Genomic DNA, 24,647 nt, shown 5'->3' on the forward strand with positions numbered 1-24,647 from the left:
GTCAAATGGCACAGGCAGGAACCGGTCCAACCAACTTGCACTGTATTTTCCAAGGTGACCGAGACATACAACACTTTAATTCTCAATCACAACGTTTCAGAAATGGGAAATCCGACGTGAGGTTTTCATTTAAGAGGTTCTTTGCAATTCTTGTTCCCTTGAATTGCAGTCAGGAGCTCTACTCACCAAGCAGAAAACCACTGCGGTAACATACACAACAGCAAAGAGTAAACTGGTGCCTGCTTAAAAAGACTCTAGTTGAAAACCCATTAATTCTAAGGCAGAAAGTTATTGAATTTCCTAAGATGAAAACTTGATAAGCCAGCCTGTGCACTCTATGCAGAATATTGACAGCCCCTATCCAGCTATCAGCCAAAATTTAGACAAAGATGTTGCAGCATAGTCTCCTGCTAAAAATACATTACAAAACATAGCAGACAACTGGATATTTCTTGTTCTTTGCTTTACAGTAGGTTCTTGACAAACCTGTGGTCAAGTCTGCGGCAGCAGCTGTCCAGGAAAACACTTACTTCGAATAGCAATATGATGTGGATTTGAAAATGGGCAAACAACTCATTTTGTCTTTGCTCTGGCTCTGTAACACAAGACCAGTGCTGGACACTGAACAACTTACTCCTGCTCCAACACACGATACCCACTGTGTTCAAGGTTTCCCAGAGGTGAGCAGCCGGCAGATGCAGCTACAGCTAAAGGACGTACCTTGTATATAGAAGGACTCTGTGTGAAGTATTAACTGACCCTCTGATTCATGTAATGCTGGGCGGCAGGCTCTTGCCCACGCAGCAAACACAGCTGACTCTATACAACGCTGAGCTGGTAGAGGAGCTGCCTCAAGCCCGCTGAGACACAGCTACCAGCCTGTAAACACACGAGATTCAGCTGTAGCAGGAGATGGCAAAAGCCAGTCATGCACCTCTCAACTTCAATGAGACCCAAAAGACCCACACAGCCTGTCCTAGTCCCTTTCAGACATGGTCTCTCAGTGAGAAAAAGATCATCCAATAAATAACGAATTTATTATAAGAGCAACAGGCACACTTTACTCCTGGCAGGTCCCTCCCAGTCCTCATAGATCTGCTAGGAACAGATTAGCTCCCGCTTTTGCAGAAGTCAGCCTTTATCCTGATGCTGTCACTTCTACCTGAGCTCTCTCAGCAGGGCTAAATAGCCTCATGCTCACCAAGCACCACTAGCTCCTCACCTGGGCCCACCAAAATCTTCAGCGTAGCCCAACACTGCCACCAAGCCTGTCACACAGCTTTGTGGCTATCAAAATAACAGAACAAAGATCGGTGAGAAAAATCATCCAAAGAGTCATTATAACCAACATGCCTTTGTCTCTTTGAAATGGCAGACCAACAGTTCTTACTTGATCCGTCACGTATCCTTTCAGTTAGCTTTATTGGTCACTACTGAAGAAATCACACAGAACTGGATGGATCAGTGAAAAAATAGTAATTCCCTTGTCAAATTTACCTTAATTTTACCTTAGTTACAAGCACAAGCACTTTGATAAATGGACTGACATCTTAAATATGCCCTGGTGAAAGCAGGTAAGCGCTACTCCGTACTTCTCCGAAGTGTTATGCAACTTGAAGGCTACTTCTTAGGCAGAGCTGTTCTCCAGAAGAAAAGCTCTTGGGTAGCTGAATATTTTAGACTCTAACCTCAGACATTTTCTAGGATGTGAAGGTTTCTTAGGAAGAAAAGTGAATCAAAGTCAGGACCGTACATTTCTTGCTGAATCTTAATGAGCAACTTTAGAATTCAGGAACATGAAAAGGGTAGTCCCTGAAGCCCAAATGAAAGAAGCTTTGGATTTAGAGAAGATTTTGATTAGATTTTCATACAGTCATTTAAAATTACTTGCATAATGCAGGGAATATGCCAGGGTATAATGCAATATGATTGCCAGTGATGGCAGGCCAACAAACTTGAGTCACTGAACGCTCAAATGCTTTAGGGAATTTATGGCCAAGCTGAAGTAAACAATATACCTGTTTTAAATTATCATATAACTCTGAGCTACAGAACATTTTGTGGCATAACTGTATAGGAGTAATTTGACTTTTTCCTCCTGCAAGCTGACGGCTTATGGCATTGCACAGTACATCCTTAGGGTGTAATATAGAAAAGCTACTTAGAGCTAGTGAGGAAGAGGTTTTTTAAAAAGTTTCTAAACTTGTCTACAGGCATGCAGTAGCTCAAATATCACGGTGAAACAGCCCTTGAGCTCACTGGAGCACTTTGCTTACTGTGAATCAAAGCAGCTTTCCTGATCAGTGTAGTCAAGAATGGATAAATGAACAACGTACCTGAGGATGTGTACCAGCCACTGAAAATTAACTGCACAGAGCCAGGCAGTAATTCTTACCAGTCAAGTCACTCTTAAGATTGCTAGACCAGCTCAGCCAACTGCCCAGACGATATTGAAAGAGTATAATGAAATCACATAAACTAGAAATCCAGGTTTCTAGAATATAAATTATTTTAAGGTTTACCTACATGGGAATAAGGTACAGAAGAACTCAGAGGTGTTACATTTTCCAGTTTCACAGATACATTGCAGTATCACTATGCTGTTGTTTCAGAACTTACGATGTTAACTACTTCTTTAAACCTCACAATTTGATGGTAAACCAACGTATTTTTACTTTCAAACTCCGGTTATGAAAAAGAGGAAAAATATCTTGGGAGTTCTGAAACATTACTTTTCTTAGGGAAAAGATGCTTGTATTCAATTTAATCGGAGAACATTATAAAAGACTACATTGCTGTGAAGACATTCTGAAAGATGACCTCCTTTGAACCAACAAAACAGAACACTGTTGAAATTAAATATGTTTTTTGTTAACATCCAAACAGACGTATTTAACTCAGCTATTAAATTGCTAAAGCCAAAAGAAACTCCTAGAGATCTTTTCGTTGAAAGGTCAGATTTCCACCCCACCCCGTACTTAAATGAAATCATACACTACAACCACACTTATAAACTAAATGTAAAGACCGACTGCTAACATTTAAAAATAAAGTTTCTGGATGACAAAAGCCCACCTAGAAATTGGGAAGATGAACTGAGAAAACAACCAGTTTATAACAAACTATGAATGTGTAACCATACAACCAAGGTAAATTGCCAGTGTGTGGAATTAACCGTTAACAAGACTGTTAATTTAACGTATGAGTCGGCACCCAGCCAACTTCAAGTCCTGAAGCAGTTCCACCGAAAGCAGTCAGTGTCCTGTGGGTCTCAAGTTAAACTAATAGACTAAATCAGGACTAAAGTAGTTTGGTGAGCTGAATTCAGAGCAATTAATCTTTCTTTATAATATCTAGCCATCAGCCTGATGTGGCTCCAAACTGTAAAGCACAGTAACCGACAGTAAGCACAAATCTCCAAATTGGTTTTTTTCTTCCCATTTTATTTCTCTTTTCTGTTCCAGAGTTAGGTAACAAGCCGAGCAAAGGAACATGTGAATTGCATAACAAAGACTTACTAGGGAAAGATTTTCACATTTTCTCTTTCCTGAAAATGTTCAGTCAGATGGAGATAACTTACAGCAACTAAATCACAATCAGGATTATATACAGAAATGATGACTAACAGAAACTACAGTGGCTCTGCATGGTCCTAACAGAGTTGGTGTCACAAACTGGCATGGAGAACTAGGGGACTGCTATTTCTTCATCTCCAGGATTGCGCTTCCCGGTCCTCGGTGTTTGGCACTGCATATGTTGCAGAACTGGACAGGAGATACCTAGAAATTAAAAAGGAAACAAGAATCTCTTAGAGAGATGTAGCCAAGTTAGAATGTGGGAAGGTGAACGAAAAATGCCTTTCTCAATGTCACTACACATTCATGGCTAGCTGTAGGAAGACGATATAGTGGAACACAATAAAGCAGGCTATTCTGGAGTCAGAGAGCACTACAGCTCACCACTCACTCCAAGCGTTTTACCACCATCTTGCAGGAGAGTAAGGTCAAATTTCCTCCCCAACAAAAATGAAAAATACAGAGTCAAAAATGTAATTGATTGTCTTCATAGATAAAGAAGAGAGTAAGTCAGTCACTCGGTCGGCTCCATTGACCACTGGGTGTCTTAGTCACAGCTCTGTCTTTGGATAGTGCTCTACAGATTTCCAACAGCTGAAAATACGGCCTGAATATTGTCTGTTTGATAGCAAGCATGTGTTTATTGTTACTCCCGTCTCTAGTTACTCTAGCTCTGTGCGATGCTTTATGCATGCATTACTTTCCTTTCAGTATGTCACCAGTAACCAACTATCAGTAAAACAACTGACTACCTGAGGCCAAGAAATACTATAGCAGGGGAGAATTTGGCTCAGATATATACAGATTCCTGTGCATTCATACATACTATCGAATATATATCACGTAATATCTGTGTTATATTTAAAAATCCCACCTGACAAGTTACCCAGTCCCATCACTCTCCCAGCAAACTGAGAAAGCTAGATAACTTCTAGATTATTTTTCAAATAATAAAATTTGTGGTAAATATAATTTGAATAAATATTTCCTAGTTGTTGGGCTTTCCTTTGCAAATGATCTAATTCATTAAGATTTTAATAACATATTTAAGTATACATGCTGTACCATATGGCTACAAGCACTTTGCTTGGTTACTTGCAGATTAAGTGATTCACCAAAGTTATTTTTTCACTAGATGCTCATTTTCAGAGACAGATACAGAATCAGAAAAGCTTAAATTCCATTTTCCTTGTGATTTTGTTACCGTGCTGATGCTTTCACTCCTAAATTCAAAACTGGTTATACCTGTAAGTTATTTTTTTGGTTTGTTTTCATTGGGGAAAAAAAAAAAGAAAGATTTCTGTGATGAAGAAAAAGATATTCTGAGCATAGAGATGATTACAAAGATATTTAATTATTCACTCTGAAATGAGTGGGTTTTTTTCTTCCAGGTCAGAATCATTCAATATGGTTTACTTGAGAAAGTATCTTTATTCTTGTCTTTAATTAAACACACTTAAAGTGAGAGCTGCAATGGAAAATAATGAATACTAAAAAAATCAAACAGGTTGTATTCCCTGTATGTCTCAAAACTGCACTGCACATTCAGATTGCAGAAAGTGATAAAATACTTCTCAAACAGCACTAGCTTCTTTCTAAATTGGCTGTGCTTTAGTTGCAGTTACCCTAAAGATCCTTTCCTTAGTCACATACTACTATGGGTTTCATCACAAATAATTACATTAATCACATCATACTTCCTGATAGACCCATACCCTTCTCCACAGCTGACAAAAGGAAACAATTTGCCCTTTCATCTTTGGCAAAGGTATCAGAGAGATTAAGCTAGTTCCTTACTGTGTTAGATACTGGGAGGCACTCTTTGTGAAACATATGTCTGCAGTGGAACACCACCACGTTGAAGGACTTGGATGCATCTGGGAAAGAGAAAAGTAAATTCATTACAACTGGGCACTGAAACAAAGGATTCAGTGACCACAGCAGTATGTGCCCGCATTCCATTATACACATAGAAACATTGAGTAATGTATTTCCATCGAATTAATTTCCATACTATTCTAGCTCACTTATACAAACCATGCAGAGTGATGGTTTCAGGTAATGTGTCCCAATGGTGGACTTACAGGACAATTTAATTCTGTGGCTTAAATGCCGTATACCTTCTCAACAGAAATTTCCTCATTTCAGTATGTGCTACGTGCTAAATGTGGGGAGGGCGAAGAGTAAAATATCACCAAATAATTCAGCCATTTTGAAGAAAAGTTAGCAAAATAATTCTTGTGCTAATGCGGGGAGAACCAGACCATTAAGTAGTTCTACCGCCTACGCTGCACGCCATGATCTTGAAATTTGACAAGAAGCTGTCTAAGGGTACGATGTGCCTTTCGATTCCTGCATCCACATATTCAAGGAATAACCATCTCACTCATCAGCATCATCCACATTCGATTCCTTGGCTCCCATTCCCTCGACACACATACATACCTCTAGGCACTAGCACATTCAGCTCTGCCAGGTTTTCTATCACCATTTGACTGCTCTGGTCTGTACGCTGCTGCATGTGATGATGGTATAGTTATTTTTATTTTTTAATTTAAGTGAAAAATAGCAGAAACCAGAATAAAAAACTGTAAGAGATTCTGCTGGGTTATGTAAACTTGGCAAAAAAACCATAGGTCCATATGTATACTTTGTCTTACATATTCTTATTTGAAGATGCCATGTCAGACATTCTCCTGGCAAAACTATTTCTTCTTAAGATGCTCAACAACTCTATTGGTATTTCTGAACTACAGCTGCATTGCCAAATGTACATCTTCAAAATAATATCCTGCATTTCTAGTTTCAAGACTAAGTTTAGACGATGTTTTAAAACTACAGTCTGTTCTAAGTTGTTTCAAATACGACAGCAGTGACTGAAGCAAAGAGCCTTCCACCACTCGGACAAAAAGTATATTCCATAAAACTTCATAATCCACAAGTTCAGTCTAAGTTGTTCAACAGAATTGGGGAAGATGTGATGGCAACAACTTAGTTTTGTGGTTCTAATGATCTCTGAGAATACGTACATTGAAGGAATTAAAAGTTGCCTTCCATTTCATGTATTTCAAAACAGAAAATAAAGAAGTGAAAGATGAATAAGAAAGAAAATCTGTGTTTACTGCAATAAAAAAAGTTCAAATTAGACTCTACTCTCGCATCAGAATTCATAAGTAAGCTTTGCACAGGAGTCTGAAATTTATACAGTGATTTCCAAGGGAGACAACTACACATTTCCATGAATAAAAGCAAACAGTAGTTCCTCCAAAAATAAATAGACAACCTCGTTCTCCTCTCGAAAAGCATCCTACCTGAAGGAAGTATTGGAGACAGGCATGATTCACAGATATTCTCCTCTGGAAAAACAAAACAAAACAAACTTGTAACAGCTTTGTTAACAAAATTCATGTTCACTTTTTCATAAAGCGGACACAAACATACTGCTATTACAGAAATGAAGCTTGGTCTTAAAGTATTTACTTAAGATGCCTAACAGAGTCTATTAAGAATTGAAGGGCAATACTGAAGTAGCATTTCTCTTAACAGCATGAGAAATGTTTAGATCTTCTGATTCTGATGATGGCAGGATTGCGGGAGTGAGGCTGTCCGGGATCGGTGCTGTAGAGTCACAAGGCAAATGGAAAAAAAAAGGAGCACAGGACGGGTGCCTGATTTCTCTGCAGCTTTCTGTAGCAGAAGCTCTGATCCTCTGTCCTTCCATCAGCTTTTGCCTCTTGACATTAACGCTCAGCTGGTGTGAATTACAGTGCTGCTCACATGCATCATTAGCACCTTGTAAAATATTTTCAGTGACTTCTGAAAACTATCTTGTAGCTTTTGCTTTGGTTGCAGATCATTATTATCTGACTATCCGTGTTGGTACTGAACAGCATTTTTCACCTTTATAGACAAATTGCAGGACACAGCACATTACTGGCTACGAGAAACTGTCCGAGAGGAAAAGCTGCATGCTGGTCTTGTAGTTTTTGAGATACAAGTGCTTCCTTTACAAAGGGGAAAGCAGCTAGTATCCTACTACACTCTACAAATACGGTACAATATTCAGGCTTTTGGGCAGCTTCCAAAATGGACCGTTATGCTGCTTGGGTCTATAAACCAAGTAAAAGACTTCAAAACCTTCAAAGTCACCACATTTCCTCTGTACCCACCGTCTACTAGAACACCCTTCATCTGAGTTCGATGCATTTTCTTCAATAAAGAAAGAGAATCGGCAACAAGTATCTTCTTGCAACCCTCCCGCAGCAAGATCTGTTGTGCAAAGAACACAAAATACAGCGGTTGTTGAATAGATGGGCATAGCAACTACCTTGGAAAGTCTCCACCAGGTTTCTGCTGCCCAAGAGAACGCAAAGAACGTTTAAGACTTTTCAAGCTATTATACAGGAGGGAAAGGAGGAACCTCCTGTTAGCAGCACCTCTGCCTAAATGAAAAACCAACAATATAAAAAAAAAAACCAACACCCAAACACTTAAAAAAAAAATCAAATCCTTTATAAATATACTATTGTTATAAATTATGATCTTCTTCCTACAAGCTTGTCTTAACAAAATACAAGGAGAGGGATTTTTACAGCACTCCTCACAGTTGGTTTCCAAACCATTTAGAACTTCCTCCATCCCCATCTTTCCTGTCTTCTTTAGGAAAGTCATTTGGTAATCATAAAACCTTCATAAACACAGCAATTCAAAAGTTATTCTGTTCAAACATATCTCCTGCTGAGGTGTCATTTAGTAAGCAGCATTAAATGTTCCTAAAAGTAACTAAAGGACCAGAGTTCACTCCTCTTCAGCAAAACTCTCAGCCCCCTTTCTTCTTATTTAATATTTTTCATTAGGTTGACATGTCATTGCCCAACAACGTTGTGGAACACAAAAAGGAATCAAGGGTGTCAAAATCATACAGTCTTAATTCACAATAATTAACGAAGCAAGTATGAAAATATGACAATCCCAAGTAAGTCTTGTGGAATTCTACTTCCCAAATTGATGTTTGGAAATTCGTTTTCCAAGACAACAATTCCTCCAAAATCTGCTTTCAAAAGAGGCTCACTATCAATTTTAAGCTGAACAACCCTACCAAAAAAGTGGTATAAAAAGGTCATGTTCAATCCTTTCTCCTGATTATTTGCATTACAGGAGACATTGAGCGTTCTGAAATAGGCCAAGATGCAGCTAATGCAAATACGTAAAAAGAAATATAATAATAGATTTTCCAGCCAGGCGAACACTGTCCAAAACCCTGACTTCTCACATACACATTGTGAAGTAATAAGGACGCACTGCCAAGAATGATATGCAGTTAAGACTGCAAATCTGAAATACATTAAAAAAAATTAAAATTGAATACCACTTTAAGCATTTCAAACTCTGCATATCAGTGGGTAAATGGCATTCTCCAGTATTAGACACACTGAGCTATAAAACATTTCAGAGCACCAGAAACCGAATGCAGCTCTACAAGACAAACACTTAGAAAATTAATCACTTTTATCGGTGATAATCTCAGGAACTGAGTATGTCTTTCCCTTTCCAACTTTATCCAAGGGCAACAGAGAATGGTAAATTCTGATTTAAATATAAGAAAATGTCACTAGCCTTGAAAAAATTGCTAGAAACTTTTTGCAAGGACAATTGGATGAGACTATCTTTCAGAACGAGTGCTTGCCTGATTCAAAATATTCTCAATCAGTAAATTATATCCCAAAGATAGGTAAATAACTTAGAGCAGATGACGTCTTGGCTATATACTGGAGTCTTTGCTAGCTGCACTCAGTATAAGCAGATGAAAAATCCCATGTTTAAGTAAAAGAAGCAAAGCAAGCATGTTAACTGAGAGGGGCGGAACAGCAATACAAAGGGAAGAAGGGAGCATTATTTACTATTTTCTACTTAAAATACAGCGCACCAATAGGAAAGCTTCATTTAAAAAAGAAAAATAAAGAGGGAAACAGTAGACATGATTAGGTCAGTGGAAAACCTCAATACTGTTTGACACCTTAAAAATAGAAGAAGCAGAAACATCTATAAGACATGTGCACTCTCTTTCTCCCATTATTTAAACTCCACTAAGATTTTTTTCCATACCACGTTCAATGACTGTTTGTCAGGCCTTATTTTGCTAGAAATGGAATACAGTAGGCAGGTATTGTTATATAAGAGGAAAAGTCACAATGAAGAATGTAAATTGTCAAATCTCAAGGTAATAAATCTCAACACTTCTGCAGAAACAGATTTGAAGAGCTCAAAGATGAGATGGATAATTTAAGAGTTATAGGAAGAGAAGCAGAAGAGGGAATTTGGAGGTAAGACAGAGGGAGAAAGAATGCTTGAATTAACTTCTTTACATTAAAAGGAGGGAGAAGTATATAACTTTGCTCCCTAAGATTAGGCTAAACCAGTTAAAACTGACATCAGGCATAAATTGTAAAGAAAGCACTTTCTGAAGAGAAGAAATAGGATTCAGAGGATGAAACTGAACTTTTTTTACCCTTTAAAAGCCCGTGATTGTAAGCACAAGCAGGACAGCATGGCACGCCTACATAAAGTTTTAGGCATATGTAATGCTTTTTACCGAACTAATGAAAACTGCTGAAATCAAAACATTTATTGCAAAAAAGAATCCTCATTCATTTTCTGACTATATTAGGGAAGATGGTACTGTATAATTAAAATAAGAAGCCATAAAAACTTCTACTGGATTTAAAAAGTCCTGATTTACAAATGCCTAACATTATCTTTAAAGGAAAACACTAAAGTATGCAGTTAATTTGAAAGGGTATACTCAAAGCTCTAGGAATAAATTCCTGCCTTGATTCAGCTTTGCACTCAAGTCTAAATTTCTCAAGGCCAATTAACCAAATTCTTCCAAAAAGCACCACAACCGCAATAAAAAGCACATTTTATTTTTAGTCTTCACAAGGCAGATGTCCCTCTGTGCAAGCTGCCACCCGCCCCCTAGTGCCTCCAAGGTGTCTGAACAGCAGCTTATTCATGTTCAGGAGTAAAATCCAACACTTTTTCCAGGTGCTGTTACAAGCAGCATTCATCAGATTATTGTCGGGGTCTCTTAGTTCATAACCTCTGCTATGAATGGAGAGATGGGAGTTCTATGAATGACAAATCTCTGTTATCCATCAGAGCTACTGCGGGTTCAATCAAAGTGCAAACTAGTAAGTCAACATTTGAGTAAAATGGCTAATCCACAAAATCTAGAGGTGCTGCATCTAAACAAATTGCTTTTCTATGTTAAAACTAGGGAAAGCAAGTCTTGGAATAACAGCATCTTTTGAAATTTTCTTCTAACGATTGTCATACAAAGGGCGAGAAATGCAGCATTTCTTTCTGAAACGAGAGAGGTCTTTAAATCTCTTCCAATACCACAAGCATTTACAAAATTTCACTCGGGTATAGACCGAAGCTGAAAAGAAACCTATTTTATACATTTGGAAAGTGTCACAGGCTTACAACTAACTCACAAGGGCACAAAGAAGGGGAATTTTCTATCACCTTTCTCTGCGAGATGTGTGATACAATGCTTTAGAAACCTGGAGCACGGTTATACGACTTATTTTAAGAAAGGCTCCTGCATTCCTCATTCATAAATTAAGATCACTGTGTAATCAGCTACCAGAGACTTAAGCATGTGCGAACCACTTCATATCCTTTTTCAATTTAATTTTCAGGGAACTGAATATAAAAGGCAAATACGAAGTTCAAAGCCACATTTAAGAAAGGTCGTCTTCATTAAGATCAAACTTATATGACTAATGAGTTTCAATCCAAAGAACTTGCATAAACACAACATCAGTAGCGCTGGTTTCACTGAAAAAAAATAATAGCTTGAATTTATATTTTCCATAGCAATACTAGTAAATGCTGATTTTGCTACAATTTTCAAGTAAGAGCACTACTGCCCTAATTGTGTTGGCTAAGGGAGTTTTTAAAAATAACTGCACTGATAAATTCCTAATGGGAAACAAGATTCCGTATGAGTCTCAGAGAAGCAATGTCTACATGTGGAAACCAAATTAAAGTTACACAGACAACACCTTTTCAATTGTATGGAGATAAAGTTGAGTTTTGATTCTGTGTCTTTGAAAACACTTTAAAACGCAAGCAGTAAAGATGAAAATTATTAAACTTTTCTCAGGATATCAATATGACTTGGCTCAATTTGGTGAGCTTGCGTAAGATTTGAATGGTATTTAGTTATGTTGAGAATCTTGACTGAAGAATGGCAATTTATTTGTCATTAAATAAAAAATGTGCTAGGAACGTGTCATTTCTAACACATAAGCAGGTTCCTCCTTAAGACAACACACCTTCAGGAGTTTATAAATCCAAAGGAAGTAGTCTGTGGTCCATTTTATCTATAAATTTATGGCACCAAGGAACTAGATTTCAGGAGTTAGATATAAAATATAATAAAAAAGTTTTAGACTACACTTTACTTAGTAAATACTCCTGTTACAATTCTGACAGCTATAACTTTGTTGCCTATGTCTTCATAACTTTGTTGTCTATGAACGTTACTGTATATAAACACTAAAATCAGTATTATTTCAGCAGTAAATAAACTTTCATTACTACAATAAATCAGTGTCACTCAATTATTTACTATGGTTTTAATACACTAACTCAGATGATAACAATGAGAAAATAGTATAATAAGTGATCCTGGGGAGGGGAAAAAACAAACGAACAAAAATAATCACTTGGAGTTTTAATCCCAATTTTGAAAACCAATTAAATCAGTACTTAAATCTTTTCCTGTTTAGGAAAATACTTAAGTGTGTTAGCAGCTTTAAGATCACGGAAAAACTGCATTTTCTTAAGTTGGAAAATAAAAATGGGTGTTCTTGAAGAATAATAAGGCATTTTAATAGATCCCTACTGGCAAAGCACAGCTGTAACACCACAGCAAAAGTAAATTAGAAGTACTTAATTTAAGTTGTAGCCTAAGAACAAAGTCTCATGTGATCTACATTTTATTTTTACCCAATAGAATACCTAATCCTATTTTAGTGCCATGATTGGTTGGTTGGTAGCAAACAGATATTAACTCCTTTTCAAAGGTATAACTTAACCACATTACTTCAAAGCTGAGGTGATCTTAGAGTAGCACATACAACAGTTGCAATGGTTCATCTAATAGGTGGTAATTCATTAAAGTGGAACTATCAGTCTGCACTGTGCCAACATTAATAAAAATTTAAATTATTTGGGGAAGATCCCAGATTTAAAAAAAATTACAACAAATTTTGTTGCATTAGTAGACTTCCTTGTTGGATTCTCTAATGCACACTGTAAGCCACATATGGCATGCTTTGGCAGCCACTCAATTTGATTACTTTGGTTCTGCTGGGATGTAAAGAATTGTTTTCAAAAAGGCAAAGTCTGTCAAAGGCACTGCTTTTAGTTCATACCCATATTTCAAATCACATCTAATGTTAAGTTTACTGCTAAGGAAATGTAAGAGCTTAATAGGAAATTTGCATCCGCACACTTACACAAGCATAAAACAATCTTATGGGGGCTTGCAAAAGGAGGCCACAATTAAATAATATAACAGCATAACTGTAATATATTTTGGGGAGTCAATGTTATGAAAAGATCAGCGCAGTTTTTGTTTTAGGCAATGATTTGCAAGCCAACCAACAGGTTCTAACTTCACCTGCACACCTCCTTGGTGTATCTTGGCACGATATTTTCTTTTTTGCCTTTGAAAATGTGAACAATAAAATTTATGTGCATAGAGAGCTTGAGATCTGAAGAGATGAAATTACAGAAAGTCCTAGTCCAATGAAATTTGGATTGCTGTACAAATTCAAAATGTCTTATACATTAGGTGACAGAGATCAGGAAGTTTTAACCAAAATCCAAGGAGTTGTGCCAGGCCAGAATAGAGGACATGGACTTCTCACCATGAACCTACACAACATGATGCGAAGGTGTGACCTGGCATCATAGCATCATAGAATGGTTTGGGTTAGAAGGATCCTTAAGGATCATCTAGTTCCAACCCCCCTGCCATGGGCAGGGACACCTCCCACCAGACCAGGCGGCTCAAAGCCCCATCCAGCCTGGCCTTGAACACTTCCAGGGATGGGGCATCCACAACTTCCCTGGGCAACCTGTTCCAGTGCCTCACTACCCTCACATCATACAAACACACCAAAGGCTAGCTTTAATATAGCTAATGAGGCAGCAGTAACGATGAAGCTAGGGCAGAATTGCCCTCAGCAATGAGAGGCCACCGAGACATTTACTTGAAGTCCCAGCCATGTCCTGAAGCACACACTGATTGCGGAAGCAGTCCTGCTATAAAAAACTGAGCCTGTCAATCTAAGGCTACTTAGGCAAGTGTGCAAGAGCTGTGATCACATCTCTAAATTTCAGTGTAGACACACCATCTGTTCATAAATGGTGCGCTTTATGTTGCCTGTAACACTTCAGGAACAGTCTTATTTTAAACTGTAGCTTACATTTCTCTAAAGAAAAACAGTCCCTCTTTTTTGGCTCTATTGTTTTGCTATTGTACAAGCAAGCCAAGCACAAAGTACATTAAACTTCCCTAATTTCTATTATTCCTACGAGATCTAAATTTTAGAGCTATCCAAATCTACTTCAAAATGAATTCATTTCAAATCCACGAAGCATTTCCATGCTAGCAGCAAATAATTTTAGATATAATTCTGAAGGTTAAATACACCCTTTTAATCCCAAAGTAATTTTGTTAAAAGGTATTTGAAGACAAAATGATTCTTCCCTTCCCAAAACATGACCTAATGATGTCACCAGCTTTGTCTGAGGCCACACAATATACTTTGCATACGTGTAAAGCTGCAGCTACGCACACGGCACCTCCTCGGCCTACCTGCAGACACACCAAAAATTCCATTTCGATTTCAAGAGAATGCAGGAACAGGAGGATCACAGCAGTGAAAGCAGCAGGGTACTGACAGCGGCAACATTAACATGCAACTGTTTAAATGCAGCCTGCTATTTATCTAGCATCATTTTGGAAGGATTCTAAGGAAGTCAATTAAAAAACTGGAAGTGATACTACAACATACATTATATGCAAACATGTATCTGTTTATCTGGGGTAGCTCCTTGCAGATAATGGGTGCACAGGAGAACAAGACACTTAAAATGCTTTTTTGAAATACTGAAAGTCATAACCTAAAGCACATATGATAATAAAATAAAGAGCAAGCTTTGGAAAGGCTTCGGGCTTGGCTTTTTAAAAGTACTTCTGACATCAGTGAAGGCTCCAGCAGGTACAGTCTTGATTTGTAAAAGACCAGCTGCGACCTTTACTGAAGACCATCAAGCCTATCTACTTGCAAGAGATGTCCAAAGACTAATAGCAGATTGGAAACAAATGTTTATGAGGTTCAGAAAATTGGAGTTTCGGCTTCTTATTGAGCTATGTTTTCTTGGACTCCACACCGTCACACCTGGAGCATTCAAACTGCGCTATATCCTTACATCTCTCAGTAGAAGGGTGCAGGGCAGTGTCACAGAGAACTCAAGTCTGGGCCTCCTTTGGTAACAGGGAGATTTAAAGTATGCAATGCAACTCTCTCTGTTGCTACTTTTAGGAACATTTAAAGGTACGCTTCTTCTAATTCCTTCAAATGCACAGCGAAACTAGTCTGTATAATTATGCTGGGATAAGAACTCCCATAATCCAATGAGTAGTCTTTTTTTTTTTTTTTTTTTAAATGCACAGACGTCAACACATTCAGCCCAACAGACATGAATTTGATTTTAAAAGTTCATCTTCCTTTAGTTAGTATGACACTTAACATATGCCTGTAATACCTGGTGAATGTTTTAGGGAGTGTATGTTGTGTTCTGCCTCCTCATATATGGAACAGAATGAAAAGTACTGCTCATGAGACTTTCCAATATTGGGCAGTCAGGCAGTATGAAATAGTGTGAATCACCCAAGATCTTTCCAGTTCTACTTATCCATCAGGCTTATGACAGCATGGGAGAGATTTAGAAGTGCTAGAAGACATCAAGGGAAGACGCTATTTGTCTTGACAAATTTCTACCCTTTTTGTTATAATTTTCTGCCAACCCACAGTGTCTATGACAGATGTCTGAACAAAATGAACAAACCTTCGTGAAAGCCATTTCTCGTGCTGCTCAGTGGCAAAGCGGTTTTGCTGTCTCTCTGAAAATTACTATCGCAGGAAGAATGCAACATTTACCTGCAAGTTGTAGTCCTGAAGAATTTTCACTAGTGAGTCTCTCAAATTAGGAATCTCCATGCCTTCCTTAATGCGGTGGATCAAAAGAATGGGATCAACATGGGTTCCAATATTGTTCAACAAACCAGTAATAAAAGCTGTTAAAACCAAGAGGCAAAGAAATTAAGAAAAAAGTCCAGCAAAATACATGATTAAAGGATGCTTTGGTGACAAGCTACAGGCTCTGGATGATTCTATGTCAGTTCTCTACTAAGAGACAACACCAAGCCTCTTTTATATAGCCTTCATATGTTTTTTGCAGCTGTATTTACTCGGATACAGGCCTTTGGGTAAGAAAGGAAGCTACAGTTTGGCAATTCACAGAACTTCTAGGGTATTCCAAAAAGGGGAAACAGTATCCAGCACAAACCCACAAGTAAATAATGCATTTCAATTCAATAAAATGGGCATTCGAGCAAATAGAGCCAGAAAATTAACTACATCATGTGACTATTCCATTCCCAGTTCCAGGGTTTAAAAACAAACTTTCAGCACTTCACTAATTCCAAAGTGTTTCTAAACATTGGTGAGAGTGGCACAAAAGACGTCTTTTGATTTTTGAAATGCATCTGGATAAACAAAATACTAGAAGGATTTGGCTTCCTTGAGAAGGAACTCAAGGCTGTGTTTTTTCTTCAGCTCCCAAAACTGAGAAATATATCACTGGAGTTGCCCTCCATATGGGCAGATGCTCTGCGTATGAGAGAATTTTATATGCTTTGAATCCCTTTTGCTCTAAAGATGTCATTAATTGCAGCATCACTTTTAGTGATGGACTGCATCTAAGTATGGGCAACTTGAGAACTCCTGAAGGAGTAACAGAAATTTTGGTTGCTTCTTCCTGTCAGAATTAGCGGCCAAGGGATGAAAAGATACGTATTCTGACACTAATTCTACAAGACATTCAATCCTTCGGAAAAGAGATCCCAAGAGAGACTTTAAAGCCTTGATTTAAAGCTGCAAAACTAATGGAGTAGATAGTTAAAATAGTTCTCTATTTCTCAGTCACATTAACTCCTCTGAATCTGCCTCCTGAACAAAACCAATGTTGCTTATGAGATTCTGTCAGTTTCTGATTCCATCTAAACTTTAAACTTGAGTAGCTAATCATACCATGGATGAAAGGCAAAATGCAGTGATCATTACAGATCTTACCTTTGTACCAGCAAAACAAAACAAATTAGTTATCCTACTGAGGGGTAGAAAGGTGTAGGTTCTTAAATTTTCAGAATTTCAAAGGGAAGGAGCTGCAATAAACATGCTACACAACATCCTCATCAAGTCTGCAGACTGTGTTTTGAAGCTGCCTAAAAAATAAAGCCTCATTCTGCCAAATTGAAAGCACCATTCTCCCCTTAATTTGTCATTAAGGACATAACTATGCAGAGCTTAGCCAAATGCTAAAACCCTAAGTACTCATTCTGCAGCATGCCCACATGCTGCCTTACTGGAAGTTTTTCTGCACGGTAGGACAGCTATGTCGTGCTCCACAAACCAGAACACCTCCCTGGCTGTCCATAAACACCATCACTAACATGCAAGTGGATAATTCAATCCTTTAATTGCAATAGCATTCCACAAAGAAATACACATACAAGTCTCCTGAGAAACCATCCCACTTACGTGGTTTGTCGATAGAATATAAAATGAGGTCTTCCCAAAGTTCTCCATCATCTTGTTCCTTAGCAAATTCAATAGCTTTATCTACATCTTGCAACTCTTCCATTATCATCTTCAAGGCACTGCGGCTATTACCCATTCTGCCTAGAAGGAAAAGAACATGGAAAGAGATTATAAATCCTAAATGCTTATCGATGCTCAGGGCTTTAAGAAGCTCTTTCAATATGAATTTTATAACTGTGAAGTTGCCTCAGTCGAACTCAACCAAGATCAAATCTAATCTAATCTGATGTAGGAATGCAAATCCCAGAGCAATCAGTATAACCCAAACATGCGCTTGGAGCACTTCACTGGACTAGGACCTGGAGCCTTTCTTAAGAATGTATTGGGTCACATTAGGGGTCCTGAACTGCAGCAACATCTAAAATAAGGGGGAGCATGTGCATGTAAACCGTGACATGAAATAAAGAGCCCTCATGGACACTCATAATTTCCAGTAAATACAGTGAAGCTTCACATGGTTCAAGAAGGACAGGGAACTGCTGGAGAGGGTACAGCAAAGGGCTACCACGATGATTAGGGGACTGGAACACCTCTCTTATGAAGAAAGGCTGAAGGATTTGGGTCTCTTCAGTCTGGAAAAAAAGACGACGGAGGGGGGATCTTATCAATGCTTATAAATACTTAAAGGGTGGGTGTCAGGAGGATGGGGCCAGGCTCTTTTCAGTGGTGCCCGGGGACAGGACAAGAGGTAATGGGCACAAACTTGAACATAGGAAGTTCCATCTCAACATGAGGAGGAACTTCTTTCCTTTGAGGGTGGCAGAGCACTGGAACAGGCTGCCCAGAGAGGTGGTGGAGTCTCTGTCTCTGGAGACATTCAAAACCCGCCTGGACGCGTTCCTGTGCAACCTGCTCTAGGTGACCCTGCTCTGGCAGGGGGGTTGGACTAGACAATCTCCAGAGGTCCCTTCCAACCCCTACCATTCTGTGATTCTGTGATACACCCATGGAAAACGAGAGGAAGGAAAAGGAAGAAATAGCGGAAAGGCTGAACTATTCTTTAAATAAATCCATGAGTAAATCCAACTCTGCTCTCAAATGGCCCACAAAACATTCTTCTTAGTAACAAAGATTGATGAAAAAAAACACTTTCCATTTGATTCATGACTAATATGGAAACATACATAAAAATCTTAGTCTTACATTGCCTCCCATTCAAAGGCAGATTCCCTGGCCTGCTGGGGGAGTTAATTTACAATTAATTTTATTAAAAAAAGAAAAGAAAAAAGGAAACATTAGCCAATCTTCCACTTGAGCAAAATATAATACTGTAATACTAAGCTTCTGAGATGTATTAAGAATAAAATATTTGTTTTATTTCTCTCCTCTCTTCAAACTGACAGTATTATTCTTCTCGGAGATTGTCTCAAAAATACTGACCCCCAACCTGCTCCCCATCGCACCCCAACACCTCCAAAGCCCCAGAAAAACACCAAATCAGAAACGCGGTAACACAATATATGGAGTTAAGACATCATATGAATAATCTGTGCTTTGTTTTATTTTCTAAATCATGTTATTTGGTTCTACTGACTGCGTACCAACTTTGTCTTTGGGAAAGTGTGTTAAACGATATTAGACAATACATCATATATCTTTGCAACATAAACTTTATAACAAGATTAAAAGCACATTGTAATTTATCAGCATAAGCATTACTTACTCAGAAGATAGACTGTCTCTTCTACAAAGTTCCTCTGTTGGCAGATCTCAAGAGCCTGAATTTCAGGGAAGGGAGGAGGGAAAGAGAATACAGGGAACCATGTAACATGATATTTTATTGATCACAAATGCTGCAAGAGGCTTAAAGATATTTTCCCATGAAGTTGCATTACTCATTTTGACAGGAATACAGCTCCCTTAATATGCACTGTCAGGTCCTCTGGCATTAATTAAGAGGAGAAACTTCATGGCGGTTCCCCCCCTTCCAAGATTAAATAAATACGGGGACAGGACAGGTATTTCGGTCTGTATTATGCCGATCTCTACCTTTAAATCTATTAAATCTACTGGCAACTTCTTTCTCCAGCTTCCAAAAGTTGGTTAATCCAAAAGCATTCAAGTTATCTGCTGTCAGGACTTGCTTCCTGTGGGTGGACTTAGGAGATCTCTAGTGATGGAGGTCTGCTTGACATTCATTCATAACACAAGACTATACATCTCCTCAGGATAATCACAATGGTTTTGGGAGGTAGAGAGTGCCCTCCAAATTTTGCACCAGTGACCTCCAAGAAGACAATACAAAAATAATCTAGTGCAAATATGAAAGAATAAGAAGGAAGCATTTCTTGTAACTTTGGTTGAAAGACCTGAGGGCTAAATACCACAAGCAGTTACAGAATCTGTGTGTAGTTGAAAAACACTTTAGCACAATTACCAAAACTACCAAACTGATTACCAATAAGTTTTTAGTTACAGAAAATTGTCAGGGCTGGTAAACCATAAACGATGCCATGCCTGCTTCCAATTTCGAAGCAGAAAGCAAACTCAAGATTCATAGCATTCCTGTGAAGACAACTGTTTACCAATACAAGCTTTCATACTTGGAAATCAAAACCGTAAATGCATATGATACAGCTACAGCTAAAGATGTAGGCAGGAATTAACTTTTCCTTCCATTCTCAAATTATTTCAGATGAGCTACTATGAAGACTGGAGATACAGACAATGGATTCCAGGGTAGAGGTAAGTGAATTACCAACAAGATGCTTCAGGGGAATGAAGGTATGAATAATATTAATAAGTTATAAACACAGCTGACAGACTTTTTTCTCTCCACTTCGAAGTTAAACTACAAAGTCCTGGGTATTCAGTATTTCTGGATGCTGCACGTTTATTGACTGTCATGCTCCCTCTAGAGGAAAACTGGGAACATTGATACTTCTTTTTCAGTTCATTTTATAAAACATTTGCTAAACTGCACTTGAATAAAAGTGGCTTACCTTTAAAAAACAGGAATTATTTCTCCCTGCCAAGGTTGTAATTTCTTTAAAACAACAATTTGTTCAAATATCATCAGTTTTTGCAATTTATACGCTGCACTGGAATCTGCTTAACAGGGACTGAAAATATTGGTAACTGGGAAATTCTTGATGACCATTTTATTTCTTTAGAACAAAGATTTGCATTTGACAAAAAGTGTTACTATATGATACGTGTGGTAAGAGGTATAATTACAGAATTAGCAGTGACAGTAAATTCAACTAAGTTTTATACAGTGTTGGCACCTTTTCTCTCTTCTTTAGCTTCTTACTGAAACATATTAACATTTTAATTTAAGGTTAGAATGACACTTTTTCTAACACCCTTTTCTCTTTCTTCGGTGATCATGGCACCACACCTTCCAAAGGTTCACGGGTCTCTGACATATTGTTGCTCACAGCCCGTAACTTCAGCGAAGCAGTGCCAGCAATGAAATGCGCTTGCATCATTTACACACTGCACTTCTCTGCACCACCCATGACTGAAGACAGGTGGCTAGATCTGCAGTAATTAAAACTAGTTTGCACCAAAAGAGAAAAAAAATTGCAGGTAAGGTTTTATACATAAACCCATGATCATGTAAATAATACATAAGGCAAAAACTAAGAGAGAATTAGAGAGTTAAAAACAAATAGTCCAACATTGTAGACAAAAGTCTCTGGACGGAAACCTCTCAGGCTCATTGACTGAAAAGATCAGTGAGACAACCTAGTTTTGTGCAATGGTTTCAACAAAGACCAACCCTGCAATCCTAACAAAGTATTTTCCAGTGTTTCCTACTGTTGCACAGTAAAGTTGACAAAAACATGCAAAACAGGAGAGGTGTCAGGAACAGTACTAGATCTCTTTAGAATGTCAACCATGCAAAATACAATATTACATTTAAAACTACTCCACTGGTGTCATCACTACAGTTGCATACAGAGAGGCAACCTTTCACAAAGTCTGCTCTGCTCGGCCATTAACAGCAACAAATACAAATAATAAAAAACCGACTGAATGAAAGAGGAAAATTTAAATTTCCATTTGATTCACTTTAATTCAAACAACAGAAAAAAACCAAGACTGCCTTTATTTTTTAATTTGACAAGAGCAAGCAAGGAAAGAAAACGTAAAAATGTCAAAGAAGGTGGAAACACAGTACTCTGAAAACCCCCAAGTCTACTAGTGGAAGCACAAAGAGAAAATACTTTGAGCTCTGCTAGTTCAGTGACTTGTTATATTGTGTACATTATTGGAAAGTAAGTTAGGACCTTAGAACACAAAGCTAGAAAAACTCCAGTTAGAGCTACTAATTTTTCAAGATCTAAGACTGACTAGTCCTAGATTTGTCAAAATGATCGTTGATTTCTTGCAACCAAAATCCGCTGTGCAGTCAGGCCAGGCACTGATGCATAGATATGCTGTAGATATGCATCAAGTGCAAATTCAGAAATTCTGCATTGAAATTCCCCACCGATTCCTGCCCTGCGAGCTGAGAGAGGAACGTCTCAGCTGTTGGCTAGCTCTGCAAACCAAACTTCTGCAGGGGATGGTCACAAACTCAAAGGATCCCTCCTTTTGGCAGCAGAGGGCAGCACCAGACACAGTTACAAATTCACAACACTACAAGCTATAGGCATGAAAATCGAGGACCTGTGTTTAGATTTTGGGGGCTTACCTTCTCTAGTGGACAGTGCGTGCTGTCTCTGAGAAATGGTAGTAAATTTGGACGATCGTATTCAGCATACAGGCTGATCTGTTTCTCATGATATCGCTGGCCTTTATGGTGGTCTCTCTTGAAAAGCTTGTGCAAATACTAGGAATCAAATGAGACAATCAGAACTCAAACCCACTTAGGTAATATGATTTGTTCCCTGCTAACAAAAACCTCCTCATTTTCTCAGGAATGTGATAACATACACCAAAAGGCACAGAGATTAAATCCTGATTCAAAAGACTGATTTTACATTTTTCTGAAGTACCCTCATCACAGCAATCTCCAAAACCAGCTCTATAAAACAGGTTTTCAGCAACAGTTAAGAAACTGTCCTTGAACCTTCAACGAAACTACTCGATTTTGAGTTTTACAGAAAACTTTGGACAAATGTGTGAAATGAAGTATTTTGGTTATATAGATATGCTTGACCATTAACAGATAACTACAGATCAAATTTTTACCACATGAAATGTTTTAACCAAAGTACCTAAAAGTACAGATACTGGGGCAAAGCTCCTTCTCTATCGATGAGCGCAGAAAAGCCTTGAGAATCATTTGGAGACTCACTTCTATGCAAAGGGAAGCAGGCTTCACACTGTGAAACTGATGCATCCCTTCCATAAGCTGACGGTCATTCAGTCGTCTTTGCAAAGCTCTTGGGCCGTGGGCTGCACACTTCACAGAGCTGCTTCCTATAATCAGATCTCTAACAAATAAACCCGCTCTCCACCAGATCGATGCCCTGAGCCCGGCTTGTGCACAGCAGCAAGTTAAACTTCCCTCTCTAATACAGCCCAAGCCCACGGTTACACGTTACGTATTCCACTGACAGCACGTTCAAACCAAAGAGGTGCTTTTGGAATAGCAATGTGGAACCACAGCCTTACAGTGATATTGTAATTCTGCACAAACAAGAAGAATCCTGCAGTGTATGGGAGTCGCAGCTCTAGAAAGACAAGCAGTTCACTCTCTATGGATCAGCAAAACATTGCTTCGGAGTTGCACCCAACATCCAGTCCCATTTTTGTGTAGGGAAAAAGGAGGGATACAAGCAAGAAGTAATTGACCAGAGAAGACAAGCGTCTGCAATGCCACAAGGAGTACCTCAGGGTATGTTAACAAGTAAACGGTATGTTATCAAGTTCTCACACATGCACATTTAAAATTTATTTTACTATTGTAAAAATGCTATGGCCATGTTAAAAAATGGATTAGCGAAAGTAGCCACTTTGGCTCACTGATGATTTATGACATTTTTGTGTCATGTGCACTTTGACAGGACAACCTCATCTGTAAAAGATATGCCCAGAGAAGAGTTTATTCAGCTCAACTTGAAACCAACAGAATATGGAAATACTTACCACATGCTGTAGCTCAGGCCTGTTCTCTAATTCTTCAACAACTCTGTCAATCTGAAAGAAAATAAATAAGACTTAACAGATCAGCAAACTTGTGATGAACATCACATTTACAGGTCTGAAAGGATGAGTAATACAAGCAAGCATCGGACTGCCATGCCATAAACTTATTATACTCACGGAAATTTTATCTTCATTATCCAAAAGCATGTCTACTGCTTTCTAAAGTAAAGAAAGAGAACCCAGTTAAGAAACAGGTACACACGCTTTCCTCACACTCCATATAGTATTATGTTTGTTCACTGATGGGTATCAGATGAATATTGCAGACGTACTCTTTTCAGCAATAGTAATTCAGGGAACAGTTTGCATAACATCAGCGTTCCCCGACAGCACAGCATTACAGGAGAACACATCACGTATTCTTCCAGAATACTTCTCCTAAGTTTCCACACTAATAACAATCAGTGTTGCGCGCTTGTATTCCAGGTGAAGTACGCCTATCAAATCGTGGGTCACTGAACGCCACTGTCAAATGATGTAGAAATACTATTTGTCCCATTGCAAAAGGGAACTGCAGGGTGATGGCTGTATAGGAAACACACGACTCAACTTGCCTTACAACTGTAACCCTCCAATCTATCTGCACACCGATACCGTAACACAAGCAGACAAGACCACGTAAGCAGACTGGCCACTGGGATTCTGCTTCCTCTTAGAAGAGCAAACTTTGCTTCACATTCAAATAATACAAAACCGTAGATTCCTGATATGATTTACTCTATTTAATAAAAAAGAATTATACTCTTTTTTCCCCATGTAGTTTAGAATGGGTACACCAAAGATTGTCATCTTTGGTACAGATGGCTGCGTATTTTAGCTCCAGTGCTTAAACCATCACTGCACTGAAAGTGCAGATCTACTTGGTTTCTTCCCAAGGATCATACCAAAACTCATTTGCTGAGGTTTTATAGGCAGCTGGGAAGAAAGAAGATTGAATTAATTAAAAAACATGTACTACTTGTTTTTGGAATTAGGTTAATAACCTTGCAAACTTTCAGAAGCT

At 38.4% G+C, this 24,647-nt stretch overlaps 1 protein-coding gene across 4 annotated transcripts in view; it reads right to left on the reverse strand.

The window, feature by feature from the left end:
• Positions 1–3,422: 3,422 nt before the first annotated feature.
• VPS41 (VPS41 subunit of HOPS complex) overlaps positions 3,423–24,647 on the reverse strand; it is a 112,278-nt gene continuing 91,053 nt past the window's right edge. For all 4 annotated transcript variants that reach the window (XM_063325581.1, XM_063325583.1, XM_063325582.1 and 1 more), the window contains 10 exons: positions 23,762–23,803; positions 23,585–23,635; positions 22,185–22,322; positions 19,206–19,260; positions 17,483–17,623; positions 15,821–15,957; positions 7,745–7,844; positions 6,887–6,931; positions 5,373–5,452; positions 3,423–3,779 (listed from right to left, as the gene is read on the reverse strand). In XM_063325581.1, the coding sequence (XP_063181651.1) occupies positions 3,699–3,779; positions 5,373–5,452; positions 6,887–6,931; positions 7,745–7,844; positions 15,821–15,957; positions 17,483–17,623; positions 19,206–19,260; positions 22,185–22,322; positions 23,585–23,635; positions 23,762–23,803 (870 nt within the window). In that variant the 3' untranslated portion in view covers positions 3,423–3,698. The remainder of the gene's footprint in view (positions 3,780–5,372; positions 5,453–6,886; positions 6,932–7,744; positions 7,845–15,820; positions 15,958–17,482; positions 17,624–19,205; positions 19,261–22,184; positions 22,323–23,584; positions 23,636–23,761; positions 23,804–24,647) is intronic.

The sequence above is a fragment of the Chroicocephalus ridibundus genome, chromosome 2 (assembly GCF_963924245.1).
Source record: "Chroicocephalus ridibundus chromosome 2, bChrRid1.1, whole genome shotgun sequence".
NCBI lineage: Eukaryota > Metazoa > Chordata > Aves > Charadriiformes > Laridae > Chroicocephalus > Chroicocephalus ridibundus.